The 17,636-nt window shown below is 39.9% G+C and overlaps 2 protein-coding genes across 6 annotated transcripts in view; one reads left to right on the forward strand and one right to left on the reverse strand.

Moving 5' to 3' along the window:
- TIMM23 (translocase of inner mitochondrial membrane 23) overlaps positions 1-3,411 on the reverse strand; it is a 34,836-nt gene extending 31,425 nt beyond the window's left edge. The window contains exons 1-2 of the mRNA XM_001500113.5: positions 3,140-3,411; positions 765-823 (exon numbers count right to left, since the gene is read on the reverse strand). Coding sequence (XP_001500163.1) covers positions 765-823; positions 3,140-3,245 — 165 coding nt within the window. The 5' untranslated portion in view covers positions 3,246-3,411. The remainder of the gene's footprint in view (positions 1-764; positions 824-3,139) is intronic.
- Positions 3,412-3,435: 24 nt separating this feature from the next.
- Positions 3,436-17,636, forward strand: part of PARG (poly(ADP-ribose) glycohydrolase) — a 113,428-nt gene continuing 99,227 nt past the window's right edge. For 2 of the 5 annotated variants that reach the window (XR_011423945.1, XM_001500120.7), the window contains exons 1-5: positions 3,436-3,940; positions 9,753-9,819; positions 10,452-11,438; positions 12,846-13,029; positions 17,452-17,574. Coding sequence is in view for 4 of the 5 variants with exons in the window: in XM_001500120.7 (XP_001500170.2) it covers positions 3,721-3,940; positions 9,753-9,819; positions 10,452-11,438; positions 12,846-13,029; positions 17,452-17,574 (1,581 nt within the window). In the remaining variant the exon portion in view is untranslated. Of the gene's footprint in view, positions 3,941-9,752; positions 9,820-10,181; positions 10,318-10,451; positions 11,439-12,845; positions 13,030-17,451; positions 17,575-17,636 lie in introns of all 5 variants that reach the window. The other 3 variants (XM_070229633.1, XM_014733773.3, XM_005602716.4) reach the window with 3 other exon arrangements.

Raw genomic sequence — 17,636 nt, forward strand, 5'->3', positions numbered from 1 at the left:
ATATATAACCAAAAGAATCGAAAGCAGGGTCTGGAAGAGGTATTTGTACACCAATGTTCACTATTCACAGTAGCTAAAACATGGAAGCAATCAAGCGTCCATGGACAGATGAATGGATAAGCAAAATGGAATATTATTCAATGAAATACTATCCAGCCTTAAAAAGGAAAGGAATTCTGACACACGCTACAATATAGGTGAACCTTGAGGAGATTATGCTAAATGAAATAAGCCAATCACAAAAAGACAAATCTGTATGATTCCACTTATTTAAGGTACATAAGAGTATTCAAAATTCAGAGCCAGAAAGCAGAAGGGTGATTGCCAGGGGCTGGGGGGAAGGCAGAAGGAGGAGTTACTGGTTAACGGGTAGTCAGTTTTACCAGATGAAAGCAATGTGGAGACGGAGGGTGGTGACGGCTGTACATTATGAATGTATTTAATACCATTGAACTGTACACTTAAAAAAAGGGTAAGATGGTAAATTTTATGTTAGTGTATTTTGCCACAACTTTAAACAATGGAAAAAACAAAAAACAAACTTCAAAACCCTTAAAAGGGAATTAATCAACTAGTGTCAGGGAGAGATACAAGCCAAATCCCCAGGGTTTGCAAGAAAAAAGGGGGAATGGTGATAAGAGATTTGGTGCCTCCAGAAGTACATATCATAGATCAAGTCAGCATAAGTACTTGCATTATTTTTTTAAACAGTGAGATAAAGCACCAAACTAGTAAAACCATAAAAGGACTAGTCTTAATCTTACCTGCACGAGATATCGTGGATCCACATTTAAATAAGGAGACAGAGGGTTCATACCAGTTACTAGAGAGAAAACAAAGCATCATGTTGCAACAAAATTTTACAAAGTTATTTCATGTAGCTTAATTCTGCTCTTGATTGTTTCACATGCTTCGCAGTTTTGATTTACAGGCTCACTGAATGTGAAATTTTCTCACTTTTCTACGCTTATCCTCCGTCTGGCAGTTTTGGGGCTGTTCCCTTCTGGGGCCCTCCTCAGGCTCTCACGCCAAAAAGATATTGGCAGTAATATGGATCAAATAATCAAAGTAGCAGGAAGCATAGCCCAATAATTTCCCTCTATTTTGTTACCAGAATGTGTGACAACTATACAAATTGCAAAATAAGACTGACAAGAGACCAACCAATTCCACGGGAAAAACAATGTTTGGGTTATGCGTTGTGTATAAATATTTTAAGGCAGTTCCCTTAGTGTTGACAGTTGCTGACAGAATTAACTTACCGTGGCAGGACAAAGAATTTTTGGGTCATCACCATAGGGATGGGGGTCAGGGCAAAAGAAAATGGAAACGTTCAGAGGGCCAGACTTTGAATTCCACTAAGTCTGAAGATAGAAAAATCTACCAAAATGATCAATTTTCTCACATGTTAAACGTAATCTTTCAATTCTTCTGCATCTCAGTTGTTTGCTCACAAATTTATTCATCACCCGTGACTGGTCTTTTCAGCAACTGAAAGTCCTATTAGTTCTACATTCAACATCTATCTTTAACTGTGTTACTTATCACCGTCTTTATTGCTACCATCCTAGTCCAACCATTAAATATACCTAGACTACAGTAACAATCTTCTACCTAACTGGACTCCTGACTTGCTCTAGTCCGTTCAATTCAGTTTCTTCTAAAAATTCACTTTCCACACGGCAACTAGCGATCTTTTAAGAAAGGAAGATCAGCCTTAATAGCTTCCATTTACACTTGTAATCAAATCCGAACTCCTTACCACAGCTTACAAAACACTAAATTAGCTGCCATTCCTTGCCCCTCCGATCTCTATCTCCTACCTCTCCGACTCCCTTCTAACTCTGCAGACACACTGACCTAACAGCTGTTCATCAAATGCGCCAAGTTTGTTTTTTCTCAGGGCATTTGTACTAGCCATTTTCCCTGGTACATCTGCCTTCCCCCAGGCATTTGTATGTTGTTTAGGTCACAGCTCAAATGTCAACATCCCTGAATAGTGTTCCCTGATCTGTTCTAAAATGGTTACCTGCTCCCATCATCATCTTACGATTATGTTTTACTGCCTTCACACAGGCATCACTAACTGAAATGTTTTTGCTTGTTTTTGGCTCACTTCAATATGATGTAAACTCCACGAAAGCAGCAGTCATCTTTTTAAATTTAACTGCTGTAGTCCTGCACCCAGAAGGTGCTGGCCCACTGTGGGTGCTCAAATGGTGTTCACCCCTCAGTCTCTCAACTTATCTTTAAATCTTAATCAAATAACATAACAATGCTTTGTCATATTACCGCAATGCCCTTTGTGCTCCATAACTCAGAGCTAAGACTTATTATTATTATACACAAACTGTGTTCTACATTGTTTTGACACAGGTGACAGTAGGAACTTATAAGGGCTTTTTTATTCTTGAGCATAAAAGACCTAGAAAAACAGTACAAGGATTCTCAGAAAGCTATTTTACAAAGCGATCTTCCATCAACTTCCTACTATCTTTAAGTCCAAGTCCTAGTCATCCAGTTTAATACTCTCAGTTATAAAGTCCCAAAGATCTGGACTACCCATTCACAGGACGGAGGGAGGGCACAGGCAGGGTATTAAGGCTTCTGCACCGTCGATCTCGCATATTTCCTTTCTTAAAAGTCTTACCTGACTTCTTTCTTTATGCCTATCAATGACCTTTAAAGCTCAGCTCACTTCCCAGCTCCTCCAGCTGTCCCAACTCTATTTCTTTCTCGCCTACATGCATTATTATTGAGAGTTTTACCCTGACGGCTACTTTGTGGTTTAAAATATGACTTTGTGCTGAAAAGTCATCTCCGGGCTCTCTCCTCTTAACCTAGTGCCAAGCACACAGCCCAACATACAGGAATGTGTGAAACGAAAGACAAGGCACGAGGCTGGGATAAAAAAGGAAGAAAAGAGGCAACATCTCCTGAGTTCTGCTCAATCACAGAGCTTCTCGAGGATCCACAGCTCCAAAAACTCGTTCGGTCTTAACGGAGTGCCGCGCAGACACACTAACCCCACCACCCGCAATGAAGCTCGGGACGCCAGTAAAAAACCCAGGGTACGCCGCAAGCCCGGCGGGTCGCCAGAACCAGGCAGAAATGTTCGCAAGCTAGGCCCGAGACTTACGCGGGACGCCGGCCAAATCCGCGTGCGAGTAGCCTGCTCCGCCGGCTCCGAAAAAGCCGGCCAACCCCCCTGTGGTCTTGTTGCCGCTTCCCCCGCCGCCCTCCATGGTGTCGCAGCAAGCCGCTCGTCTGCTTCTCACCGCCGCCTCAGGCTGGGGTCGTCGGCTCGGCCGTAGCTCCTCGCCTACAGCGGGGAGACCCGCGTTACCACCACCTTCCCCACACGCTGACCTTCTGAGCGCCGGCGCCCGCTAAGCCTCACACTTCCGCTTTGCGACAGTGTACGCCCCGGAAGTCGGAAGCGCCTGACGGCAGCCTTCCGGTGGTGGGAAAGTGAAGGAAGCCGGGATCAAAGCGGCGCGTCTTGAGGCAGGTGGGGTGCCGGTAGAAGAGGGAAGGCAGGCGACTGGACAGCGCCTGGCTCGGGAGGCCGGCGGAGTGGCAACTGCAGAAGCAGGCAACGGCAGAGAGGGGATGGTGCCGCGAGGCGCCGAGAAGAAGGCGCAGTCCGTCCCTCTCAGGGTTAGTGAATGAGGCTCTCCGCTCGGGCCGGCCCGGGGACTGTGCGCTGCGGGTCCCAGCATGAGTGCGGGCCCCGGCTGTGAGCCCTGCACCAAGCGACCCCGCTGGGTCACCTCTGCAACTTCTCCGCCGGCCGCCTTGGACGCCCGGAGCTTCCCCGGCAGGCAGAGGCGCGTCCTCGATCCCAAGGACGCTCCCGTGCAGTTCAGGGCCCCGCCGTCCTCGTCAGGCTGCGTCCCTGGGCGGGCGGGACCGCACAGAGGCAGCGCCACCTCGCTTGGTACGTGGGGAAATAAAGATCTTTGTCATTCGCCTCGGCGCAAACCTCTGCTTGATCTCTGTCTAAGGACCAGGGACTTCAGTCACCCCTTTATGGTCTTGTGTGTTCCACTCTGAGGTCCCCTTGCTGAGCCACGAAGGATACTAGTGGGGAAATGGACCATATTTTTCCCGTTGCCATTGATGGTGTGAGAAGCCGTGAGTAGTGACTCATAGGGCTGGAAATGGCAACAACAGACTCCACCTGTTTGCTTTCCTCGGGTTTGACTGAGAAATTGCTTTAGTCGTTAAGGAGGTCTGATTGTTTATGTGAAGCTTCAGCCTCTGGTTGGAAAGAAAGCTACAAAGAAAGTCACAACTTCCCTCAATTCAGGTTTTAGGTCCCCGAGTGCAGAGCTGTTAGTCTCAGCTGGAATTGTACTTGTCTCTCGTGTACAGTTTTGCACAAGGGTAACTTGGCCGCTGTCTTCAGACTGTAAAATCTAACAGGAGAGAGACAGTTACAGAAGTCAGCATAATAATGAGTAATGCATGTTCGGATAGATGAGGGACAGATCTTTATGGTAGGAGTCAGGAGTACCTAATCCAGCCTGTGGGATTGGAGATAATCTCCCAGAAGACAAGATGCTTATTCTGAGGACTGAAGAATGATGAGTGAGTTAGAAAAAGAGGAAGTAAGGAAGTGTTCCTGGAGTGCAGCTGATGCATACTATCAACAGGGAAGAGTAGTGGGAGGGGGCTGCAGAGAGGTAGGCAAAGATAGATTATACTGGGACATGGGCAGTGCTGAGGGTTTCAGAGTTTAAGGGCAATGAGAAACTATTAAAGGGTTGTCAGTGGGGGAGTATCTTGATCATATATAAATATATATATATATATTTTTTTTAAGGTCGCTGTGGCTGGTACATGGAAAATAAAGAAAGGATTGAAAGGGAGCAGAGGTGCAGGCCCAAGACAAGGAGTTAGTTTAGGAGATAATGACGGTTTATACTTAGTTGCAGGCAGAAGAGAAGGGAGAAGTGGATTCATTTGGGAGAGAATGGGATACATGAGAAATATATCTGTGCTGGAAATAAAGATTTGGAAGTTCTTGGCAGGAACGTGATAAGTGATGCTATAGGAGTAGATTGGATCATATAAAGCGTGTAGAGAAAATAAAGGTGACCTAGGACAGCAACTTTAGGAACACCAGCATTTAAGAGTAAACTGAAGAGAAGCAGCCAGAGAAGTAGGAGGAAAGCCTGGCTTTCTTTGTGTCATGCAGGCAAGAGAGCATTTCAAAAAGGATGCTTTGGTCAATAGTATAAGAGGTTGGGCAGAGGTCAGCGGTCCTCTGGTGAATGGTGTACACTTAGTTCTCTGAGGACATAGACAATGGGGAGCAGATCTGAACTAAGTGTTAAAGGATGAGCAGCCTTTGCTATATAAATCAAGGAGAGAAAGAATTATATAGGCAGAAGGAATGGCACGTGCAAAAGGTGGTAGGACTGGACCACAGAATGACAGGAGTCTCAGATGAGGCTGGGAAGAGGGGCAAGAGCTTATGGACAAACTTGAGTGCCGTTTCAAGGAGTTTAGATTTTATTCTGTGGCTAATGGGGAATGACTAAAAGGCTTTTAAGAAGGGGGATATCATTTAGTTAATATTTTAGAAAAGATGGCTTAGGCAGTGGCCTTTGTACTTTTCTGACTACAACCCACAGTATACATTTCACCTGTTATATAGTGTAAGAAATATGTGTAACCTGGTAAATATGCCATGTTTAAAGCAAACAAATGTTTCATGAAATAACACTTATGTTTACTATTACTATGTATAATGCATTCTTATGTTCTCTGTATTAATTTCATTAAAAAATGTTGGTCATTTGTAAAAGACTGGGTTAGAGAAAGTCAAGGCCAGAGACAAGGGGACCAGTTGCAGGAAAACAAATGCAGTTGCCAATTAGTGATGTACCTGTTCTTTTAACGTTGGTGCTATTTTGAAGATGGAGAGGAAGGGATGGGTTTAAAATTTAGAATGTAATTTCAGAGGACTTGGTGAAGGAGAGGGGAGGGGAGAGGGAACTGAGGGTGACCTCCAAATACTGAATCTGACTTCTGTGCAGGCTAATTTGTGGTCTTGTTAACTTAATTTGCATATAAAGGAGAAGTTAGTTGCAGGTGGTGGGACAGTCAGTCCTCACTGGTTGGATCTTGTGTTTCTGCAGAAAGAGTTTCTACAGAAGAGGAACCAAATTAATACTTGGCTCTACTTTACATGTGTAAATGTTTTCTGTATACATACCTGGCACAGGACACCAGTTAACAAAATATTCAAAGTCTAAGTTTGTTCCAAAAGCTGTTGTTTCAAATTTTGGATTTCTTTTAGGAACTTGGTATTTAAAATTTTTCTATATAGTTATCCTAGGAGAAGTAAGTGAGATAGGGAAATGGATATTTATTCAGTATCTCTAAATTTTGTGTTATTTATCTTCCTGGGCATATTTCTTATTTTGATTGAAATCCGCAAATTTGCATTTAGGCAGAACTCAGCGCGCTGTTCACATTCTGATGGGAAATGGTTTATCAAGTTGCGTTGCTATGGGAGCGCCCCTTTTCTGCCTCTAGAATTTCTCTCCCATTCCAGGGATGACCCAAGTGAAGGTTAGTGGTGGGTGGGTGGGGTGACAGGAGCTGGCTTGACCCCCATTCCCCTTATCATTCTTTCAGCCTCAGTGCTGTCCAAAGCATCTTCAGACCTCTTTCCTCATCTCAGAACTCTCCCACTGTCCATTGCTCTTTGGTCTCACCACACCCTTCCTTCCCATACCTTATCTTTCTGCTGCTGGAGGAAAGAGACTTTCTGTGGATGTAAGGTGTTCCTTTGAAATCAGGTGAATTTTACTGCATTTTGTGCCTTTTACTTCTATCTATAGCACCAAATTGAATGATTTGCTCATTGAAATATGCTGGTTACTGAGTGATGTCAACTGATGAGATTGTGTGTAAATGGTGTAAAGTCAGGATAAATTTGGAGAAAACTGATCTCAGTGAAAAAAGAGATTGAGTGGAAGTGTTGGGAGATAACACATTTGTTGAGTTTCTGCTTTGTGATACTGGACTCTTAATATTTTCTCCCATTGATCTACATAAGCCTTGGAGGAAAGTATCGTTAACCCTATTTTAAAGGTGAGGAAATGGAGGCTCAGAGAAATGAAGTACTAGTAGGTGACTGAGCAAAGATCACAGTCCAAGATCTTGTATCTTTTTCATCACCTCCCATTGCCTCCCTTTTTGTCTGCTGTGATTATTTCTAGTTAAAAGAAAGAAATTCCCGGGGGACTTGGGAACATCATTTTATGCTTCCTTCAGGAATAAGAGGGGTGAAACTCTGAAACAGTCCTGTGATGTGCTGCGAAAGAAAGCTTTGGAAGCCAGAAGTAGTGGTTTTGGAAAGAGAATTAGGCAGTCTTTTCTCTGGGACCCTAAGAAGGACTGAGGAATGTTTTATTAGCAGGAAATATTGGTTCCTCACCTCTTGCTTCTCCTCCTTCATCCTGTTCTCAGGCTTCAGGAGTTATAGTAGGAAGCGTGAAGCTAGAGTGAGAACATGTTTTCGGTGTCAGAGCTGCAGGAGAGAGCCCTCTCCTTCCGTCAGCTGCACTGGAACACTCTTCATAGGTTTTTATGACATGATGTTATATGCAGTTTTTTGGCCCCACAGACTTGTCATCATAGTACTATGCTTCATGTGTATTATAGGAACCTAGCCATTGCATATCATTGAATCCTTACATTTATAGAAAAGGGTGTTTTAACTTCTACTTTGACTCCAAAGATGCTCATTGTTTGTAATTTGAGGGTTTTCTATACTGCTGTGTTTGACATAATGAAATTAAATAGAGAAGATGCAATTATAGAAAAAGCCTCAGAATCAAGTGGTTCATCCTCTTACTCCTTTCTGACTGAAACTAATTTTTTCTCTGAAGCCTAATTTGCTGTAGAAGTACTCCCTTAATAAAATCACTAAAGTAGTGGTATTTAACAAGAAATATCAAATACACATATAGTTAACGTTTTGTGATAGAAACTATTTTAAAATGCTAATCAAAGATTTTTACCAGTTGGAATGTTAGTATTTGTGGAATGTATAAATTATATGGCACTCAAATACAGTGATAAACTGTTGATTTTCATATATTTGAGACAGTCTCTGTTTTGCTCATGTTATAGTGTTTGAGGGGACATAGGTAAGTAAGAGTGAGTCTGTGACTTACGGTTCCTAGATTCTTACATTGCGATATAGACAGTAGTTGAGAATGTTCAAGATTGTATGTTTTCTTGTAGTAAAATATTATATATGTTTAATCCATATGCAGTACATTAAATTTTGAAAGCATGTTATTTCTAATGCTTGTGTAAATTGTGGCTTCCATTTATTTGTGTTGAATCTCCCTCTACTAAGCCATCAATTCTACTTTTGCTACTGTCCACTGGTCATTTCTGTCCATTATTTCTTTGGCATCTAAATTTAGTGTGTCCAGAATTGACTTAATCATATTTTTTCCCTAAATCCAATTATCTTATATTCCACGTTTCTGTTAAATGTTGCCACCATCTATCAAGTCTCCTTTAGTTTAGTGTCACCTTTAATTTCTGCCATTATGAAGTCTGTGATGACTCTCACTTCTCAACTTTTATTCTCTATTCGTGCAAGGACTAGTTTTGGTCCTTGGCCAATAATTCTCCAACCCAGTTGATCATCAAAATCACTTTTTGAAAAAAAAACCACCTTCCAGCTCCTCTCATGCCCCATCATCACACATATAGAGTCTGATTCAGTAGGTCTGGGCATGGGCCTGGGATCCATTTGTTACCATCCTCCTGAAGCTTGAAATGGTTTGGGAACCACTGACCTAGAGTGATAGCTTCTTCACTGGTTTCCACCTATAGGCTCTTCCTTCTTGCCCCTTCAGATTTGCCCTCTAGGTTATGTATCTTGCATGACTGGGAGGCTCCTAGATTTGAATTCTGGAATTACAGCTCTGAGTGTGACTTTTGACACTTTTTTGTACCTCTTTTTGTGGGTCATTCAGGACCTCTATGATATAGTCCTAGCAGACTTTTCAACCATATTTTCTGTTGCTTTCTTTTTAAGTTCTTTATTTTCCCCTGCCACTGGTGCCTTTGCTTCTGATTTTCCCTTCATATGACCACATGTTTGTTCTTCAAGGCACAATTCAAGCACTGCTTATCACATTATCCCACTTAACTCAGTTCCCTAAAGTTGTCTTTTCCTCAGAAATACCTTAATTCCTTATCAGGATCTCCTTTAATACTAAATATAATTAAGAACTGACACTTACTGAGCATATACTGGATATGTACCCTAAATACTTTGCATGGGCAATTATTTTATTTCATTTAAACTTCACAGTAATCCCGGGAGAGATACTATTAATTTGCATTTTTACAGATAAATAATCTGAGACATAGAGAAATGACCTCTCAGAAAGTCACATAAGAATCCAGTGGGAGAGTCAGGATTTGAATCCAGGTGGTCTGATTCCAGAGCCTATGCTCTTATCCTTTAGGCCATACTAACTCTTTTAGGGGCTGGTCACTTTCTACTCTATGCCAAATGTATTTATCTTTATGTTCCTGTATTATCTCCCATTGCTTGAGTGTGGAAGGAGTGATTAATCTTTGTTTCACACACAGAACCTGGCACAGTGCCTTACATATATATATGCTGCTGTAGGTATTTTCTCTTTGAAGGCATGTGTGCATATATGTTAATGTTTTTGTTTCTTTGGTTTTTGTTTTTACAGTTTTCAAACAAAAGACAATTACCAGTTGGATGGACACTAAAGGAATCAAGACAGCTGAATCAGAAAGGTACAGAAACATGCCTATATAGGAAAATGAACTATGATATGTGAATGTTTTATCTTCCTTCTTGCTATTTTCTCTTCTTCTTGCTTTCCCATTTTTCTTTATTTACATTTTACATTTATTCATTCTCTCTATTTATAAATAACAAGTTTTTAAAGTATTCCATGTACCAGGGACTGTCCTATATACTTGAGATACAGAGTTGAACGAGGAATAGTCTCTGTCTTTAAGATATTTACAGTGTAGTGATGGCGACAGATGCAAAAACACATGATTATTACATAGTGTGATACATGCAACAGTAAAGGTGTAAAATAAGGTACAGTGGCAGTTAGCTTATAGAACAATCAGCTTTACCTTTGCAGGAAAGACCACACAAGAAGTGAGTGAAGTTTAACACTTCACTTTGGCAATTGTTTGCCAGCCACACAGTTGCGGAAAGAGCATTATGGGCATACGTGCAAAGACATGAAGACATTCAAGAGTGTGCTGTATGCTCAGGTAATCACAAGTAGCTTAATTATTGCTGTGACATTGTGGGAGCGTGGTTGGGTAAGTGATTTTTTTGTATCATAAGTTCTTTCTATTGTGTCGTAAGTTCTGTTGTATCATTAGTTCTTTCTCTTCTCTTGTAGTTTGCATGGTAAAGAGAACAACAATACGAGAGTAGAATCCATGATGAGTTCTGTACAAAAAGATAACTTTTATCAACATAACATGGAAAAATTAGAAAATGTTTCTCAGCTAAGTCTGGATAAATCACCAGTTGAAAAAAGTACACAGTATTTGAACCAACATCAGACTGCAGCCAAGTGTAAGTGGCAAAATGAAGGGAAGCACACAGAGCGGCTTTTGGAAAGTGAACCTGCAACAGTAACTCTGGTACCAGAGCAGTTCAGTAATGCTAATGTTGACCAGTCACCCCAAAATGATGATCACAGTGACACAGATAGTGAGGAAAGTAGAGATAATCAACAATTTTTGACACCTGTAAAGCTTGCAAATGCAAAGCAGACTGCAGAAGATGAACAGGACAGAGAAACCAGAAGTCACCAGAAGTGCAGCAAGTCTGGCCATCCTGTGGAAGACTGTACAGGTTGTCAGCAGGAAGAGATAGACGTGGTGCCAGAGAGTCCCTTGTCAGACGTCGGCTCTGAGGATGTTGGTACGGAACTGAAAAATGCCAACAAATTGAGTAGACAAGCAAGTAGCCTAGGAAATTCTCCTCCATTTGAGAAAGAAAGTGAACCCGAGTCACCAATGGATGTAGATAATTCCAAAAATAGTTGTCAGGATTCAGAAGCAGATGAAGAGACAAGTCCAGGTTTTGATGAACAAGAAGATAGCAGTTCCTCCCACACAGCAAATAAATCTTCAGGGTCCCAAGCAAGAGAAACGGACACTGAGCCAAGGAAACGGTCCTCTGCAAAGGGAGGTGAAATTCGACTGCATTTCCAGTTTGAAGGAGGAGAGAGTCGCACTGGAATGAATGATTTAAATGCCAAACTACCTGGAAATACTTCTAGCCTGAATGTAGAATGCAGAAATTCCAAACAACATGGAAAAAAGGATTCTAAAATCACAGATCATTTCATGAGACTGCCCAAAGCAGAGGACAAAAGGTATTTTTTATTTCCATTAGGAGTATCTCCAATAGAATAATATGTTTTATAATTTTGTAAGGGGGGGTTTAGAAAGTTATGATTTATGCTGAAGCAGAGAAGTAGTTGTCTTTCTTGTTAACTATTTATGCTAAATTTAACCCTAGACTCAAGTTCTAAAAAGGCCAGAAACAGAATACAAGAAATAAATACAGTTAATCAGAGTTTTAGTTTCATGAGCATCCTTCTGAAATTTATAGGAATTATCAGAACATAAAATTATTAGGGGCTGGCCCAGTACCGTAGTGGTTAAGATTGCATACTCCGCTTCAGTGGTCTGGGGTTTGCCAGTTCAGATCCTGGGTGCAGACCTTTGTACCGCTTATCAAGCCATGCTGTGGCAGGAGCCCCACATATAAAGTAGGGGAAAGATGGGCATGGATGTTAGCTCAGGGCCAATCTTCCTCAGCAAAAAGAGGAGAATTGGCAGTGGATGTTAGCTCAGAGCTAATCCCGCCCCCCCCCAAAGTATTAGATTGATAGTAGCTATTGTTTATTTAACCGTTTTCCTAGGCCATTGTTTACCGCATTTTCTCTAGAGCTCTGACGGGCAGGCAGGTAGTATTGTACTCACTTCACAAAAGAGAAAACTGAGATTTGGGTTAGAGAAGTCTCTGAAATTATATAACTTGTGGGTGGTAACGCTGGGATTTAAATACCAGCCTGTGATTACAAAAAAAATGTAAAAAATTACATTTTTGCAGTTAACCCATATGGAATCTTAAAGCCCATTCTCCATAATTTCTGTGATCTTATCTACCAAGCATGCCATAGTAAGTGCACTTCTTTGAAAATCGCTGTCTAGAATCCTGAGAAATAGCTGATACTATGAACCATGACTCTTTGGCAGTGTCCATATTCTTTCATGGTCCCTTTTTTAAGAAGGTGGTTTATGTGTATTTGGAAGTTCCTTCCGCTGACTATTGAAAATAAGCATAAGCTTTTTTTTTTTTTAAATGCTTATTTTGGTGAGGAAGATTGGCCCTGAGCTAATGTCTGTTGCCAATCTTCCTCTTTTTTCTTTTTTCCTCCCCAAAGCCCCAGTACATAGTTATATATCCTAGATGTAGGTCATTCTGCCTCTTCCATGTGGGATGGTACCACACCATGGCCTAATGAGTGGTGCTAGGTCCATGCCCAGGATCTGAACTGGTGAACCCTGGGCCACTGAAGCGGAGCGTGCGAATTTAACCACAGCTCCTATAAGCTTTATAAGTGTTTTTGTTTTTTGTTTTGTAAATACCAAGAAGGGAGAGCAAGCGTGGCACATTTTAAACAGTGACATTCTGGGTAAGTCTTGTACTTGTGTATCCAAGTGAATTTAAACAGTAAGTGGTTTGTGACTGAGTACGTTTGTTTTAACCTTAGAAAAGAACAATGTGAAATCAAACATCAAAGAACAGAAAGGAAGATCCCTAAATACATTCCGCCTCACCTTTCTCCAGATAAGAAATGGCTTGGAACTCCTATTGAGGAGATGAGAAGAATGCCTAGGTGTGGGAGCCGCCTGCCTCCCTTGAGACCATCTGCCAATCACACAGTAACTATTCGGGTAGGTATTATCTCTTACGCATAAAGAGCGAAGACTCTAAGTCTTGATTTATTATGATACTTACTCAAGTGAAAAATAGACCAAGGCGTAGAAAGTGCTTCTTTTTTTTCCATTTATAAAGTACTGAGAAATCCACAGAATGGAGAAGTATAATGATAGCTTACTTAATACAGGACTTAACAGATCCATAAGATGAATTATTGTCAGCTGAGGAGGAAATGCAATTCTTATGTATTTTTAAGAAAATTCATTGGATTCTTTTTTTTAATATTCAGTTGACAATATTTATTGAGCCCCTACTACGTGTTGGGTTCTGGGTTAGTCCCTAAATTTCAAAGTTGCATATGGTGTAGTATGCTCAAACCATTCTCCAGTTTTACCCTCTTTTCTGAGCTTTAGATTCTTCCAGACATCTCCATCACTGTTCCCCAGGTATCTCAAACTCTACATGTCCAAAACCAACCTTATTTTTTTTATTGTGGTAAAATATACATAATATAAAATTACCATTTTAACTCTTTTTAACTAGTTTTCAACGTTTCAAACGTTTCAGTGGCATTAAGAACATTCACAACATTGTTCAACTGTCACCACTGTCCATATCCAGAAATTTTTCATCATCCCATGCAGAAACTCTGTACCTACTAAACAGTAACTTCTCATTCCTTACTAGCCCCTGATGAACTCTTTTATACTTTCTGTGGATTCTTTTTTCTTAAAAACAACTTTATTGAGGTATATAAAATTCACCCATTTTAAGTGCTCAATTCAGTGATATTTAGTTAATTTACTGAGTTAGGCAACCATCATCATAATCCAATTTTAGAAGATTCCCACTCATTGGGTAATTTTAAATAGTCATCTCATTTATTAGTTAGTCTCTGTATTAGATTTCAGAGGGACTACTTAAAAAAACTCCCTTTTATTGTACAACTTAGTCGAGATGTGATTAAATACTTTGAAGTACAGAATTCTTTAGCATGGTTAGAGGTGGCAGTGACACTGAGCAGAGTGGTGACGTTTGAGCTGAGCTCTAAAAATGAGCGGAAATTTCTGAGGTGGAGTTAGTAAGGCAAGAGAATTCCAGACAGATACATAACCTTTGTAAGAAAAGGCTGTGTAGTTGAAAATTATTTGTTTGAGAAATGGAAAGTTGGTTTGCTAGAGCTTAGAATTAGGATGGGGAGTGGTGGAAGAGAAGACTTGAAAAGTGGATTGGGTCCATATCGTAGAGGGCTTCAGGTGCCAGGCACTGGACTGGAGTCCACAGGTATTGCAAATTACTAAAATGCCTGTGCAGACAACAGTTGTGCTGTAGCAAGATTAATCAAACAGCTGTCTGTAAGGAAAATTGAAGTGAGGATCACTGGAAACAGGGAAGGGTAGTGTAAGAGCTCAGATAAGAGATGAAAAGTAAGGAGACGGTAATTGTCAAATGGCACTGCGTGGGAGTGGGTCAGGGGTTCTTTTGAAATTTGACTCAGGTTTCTTTTCCAAATTATATTTTTAACTATGAACAACCTGTAATAAAAGAACTAACAAACACACTTTAGTTTGAAAATGCTTAATACCATATTTTAACCAGCAGATTTGACCAAGAGAACTCATTTTTGTGCAGACCATAGAGTCAGAGTTCTCTTGTCACTGCTGTTTAACTGAAGAGTTTCCTTAAACGTTAAAATGACAGTTAAAAAGAGTTAGCATTTGCAAGTATTTAGGTTTGTGAGTAGGGTTTTCTTAATACTGTGTAAGAGTTATAAACATAAATAGTAGGTTGATATAAGCTGTAGCTGTCATCTCTAACTCCCAATTTCAAATTTTATATTTCTTAAGACAGTCTCATTGTCATTTATTGGTGTTAGAATAAGTAAAAGTTATTGTAAAAATTATATTTATGAAAATAGTCTTTATTTGATTTCAATATAATGATTACATGTCAAATTTTTTAGGGGGAAGAAAGAGTTCTGCTGTTTAAAAAAGGCTGAAAAATTACTGAGCTAGAGTAATAATTGTGGAAATAAAAAAGAGAAAATAGATGGTTGCATTGTTTTGAGGTCAAATTGATAGGACATGGTGAATTCTTAAATATTGGTGATAAGGGATAAGGAAGCATTGAGAATGCATGTAAAATTAGGAAAAGGTTAGATGACTGAGAAGATGTTAATGGTGAAGATTTGGAGAAAAATTGATTGGGGAGATCAGTGGTATTTTTACTTTTCTACCTTCCTCTCTCCCACTGCCCACAAAGAAAACCCAAAGCATCCTATACCATTGTTATTTAATCTCAGTAATAACTGTTAGATACTCAATGACCCATTTTAAGAATCTTTTTAAAATCTTTATTTTATTATAAAAGTAATGCAGGGTATTGTAAAAAAAAAAAAAAAAAAAAAGCAACTATATGTGAAAGTATATAACTCAGAAAACCCAAGTCTCTCTTAGTCCTATTCCCAGAGTTTAACAGTTTGGTGTATTTTCTTCTAGATTCTTTTTCCTGATTATGGTAATATGATATATGTGTAATTAATAGTTATTAAATAAACAGTCCTTAGTTACATTTGTAAGATGGCAGATATTAATAGTTACAGAATTTGAAGTAATAAAATAAAGCTGATATTTAGCATTAGAAATGTAAGGCAATCTGAAATTGGATGGACATAACACTCAGTGCTTGATTATCTGTAAACACACAGATGAACACACACAAACATACACACAAACACACTTATACGCATACATGCAAACATAGATGCACACACTTTCAGACACATAGTAAACATATTCTCATGTATGATTCCCCTGTGTGTGAAGCTGGACTGGTACCTGTTTTGTCACTTCAGATGACATGGAACATTACAGAATCACCTGTGGGGCTTCCATTGGGAGGTGAAAATACTTTTGGCATAATTGATGACTCAGCCACTTTTGACTCTCGACCATTCTTTCCTCCTCGGAATATTCTCATCCTTTGGCTTCCATGATACCGTATAATCCTAGTTTTCTTTCCACCTTCTTAGCAGCTTCTTAGGTTTCTGTAGCTCTTCTCTATATGGCCATTAAATGTTGGAGTTTCTCAAGGCTTTTTCATAGGTCTTCTTTTCTTCTCCCTCTCTCTCTGAGTGGTCTCATCCACAGTTAGGGTTTTAATGGTCACTAAAGATGGCCTATAAATTTATTTCTCTTGAGTTCCGGACTTTTTATGAAGCTGCCTATTTGACAGGCTTCCTTCTCATAAGCTGTTCCCTTTTGAGGAACAATTTTCCTTTCCTCTTTTCCTATCTAACTTCTTTTTATCCTTTGGACTTTGGCTCAATTACCACTTCCTCGAGGAACTCTTCTCTAAGCTCACCAGATAAGTTAAAATTGTCTGAAATAGATGCTCATAACACCACGAACCTCTCATTCATAGCATATTACGGTTGAAATTTTGTATTTATTTATGTGATTATTTGATTATCTGCAGTGAAGTACTGATCAGTGCTACAACATGGATGAACCTTGAAAACATTATGCTGAATGAAAGAGGCCAGACACAAAAGGCCATGTATTATATGATTCCATTTATGTGAAATGTCTGGAATAAGCAAAATAGAAAACTTTTATGTTTTAAGATATCTCCTTCCTCAAATATTTATTTAATGCTTATTATAAGTAGCATATGTGTATATATACATGTGTATATTTGCATATTCATACATATACACGTATATGTATAAAAACACACATGCCAGGCTCTGTCATACATATTCAGAATACAAAGTTAATATGGTTATTGTTCTCAAAAAGTTTAGAGTCTAGTGGGAGAAGGAAAAAAAGTATGCTCTAGAATGATAATGATCTAATAAAATAAGATGGAATAAGCTGCCTTTTAAAAAGTTTCTGAAGACGTCTTAGAGGCAACAAAAATTGATCTAAGTATTGAAGGTCAGAATAGATATTTAACCAGATTGTGTTTGGGTTAGAGAGGATGTTAAAAACTGGGAACATCATTTGAAATCAGAGTATAGGCAGAGGGGAGCCATTATAGGATTAGAAGCCTGAGAATACTTTAGAAAGATAATGTTATTTCCAAGTGGGGATAAGGATTCTATGGGGTATGAATGTGTCTGGGATCAGTTGATATTACGGAGAGGGATAGAAAAGGCCGTTGGCAGAAATTCAGGCAAAGAGTAAGAGGACCAGGGACCCAGGTGGGATGGAGATAGAATGCCCAGGACATGGAGACTTGGAGACTGATTAAATAGAGACGAGGAGTGGGAGCAGCTGAAGACTTCTGAGGTCTGAGTTTTCAAGAAGACTTTCTTGCCTAGGAGCTGGTCTGTATTTTATATCATCTGCTTTGGCTGCCTTCTTTGGATTATTTTGTAAAAGATACACCTAGTTTTTATGCGCCTACAGTTTTCTTGTTTACCTCTATTTCAGGTAGATCTTTTGCGAGCAGGAGAAGTTCCTAAACCTTTTCCAACACATTTTAAAGATTTGTGGGACAACAAACATGTTAAGATGCCTTGTTCAGAACAAAATTTGTACCCTGTGGAAGATGAGGTGAGAACAAAACTGATGTTCTTTTAGTCTCTGAAAGGTAGTTTAGTGCACGCTCGTTTGAT

This window comes from Equus caballus, chromosome 1, assembly GCF_041296265.1.
Source record: "Equus caballus isolate H_3958 breed thoroughbred chromosome 1, TB-T2T, whole genome shotgun sequence".
Lineage (NCBI taxonomy): Eukaryota > Metazoa > Chordata > Mammalia > Perissodactyla > Equidae > Equus > Equus caballus.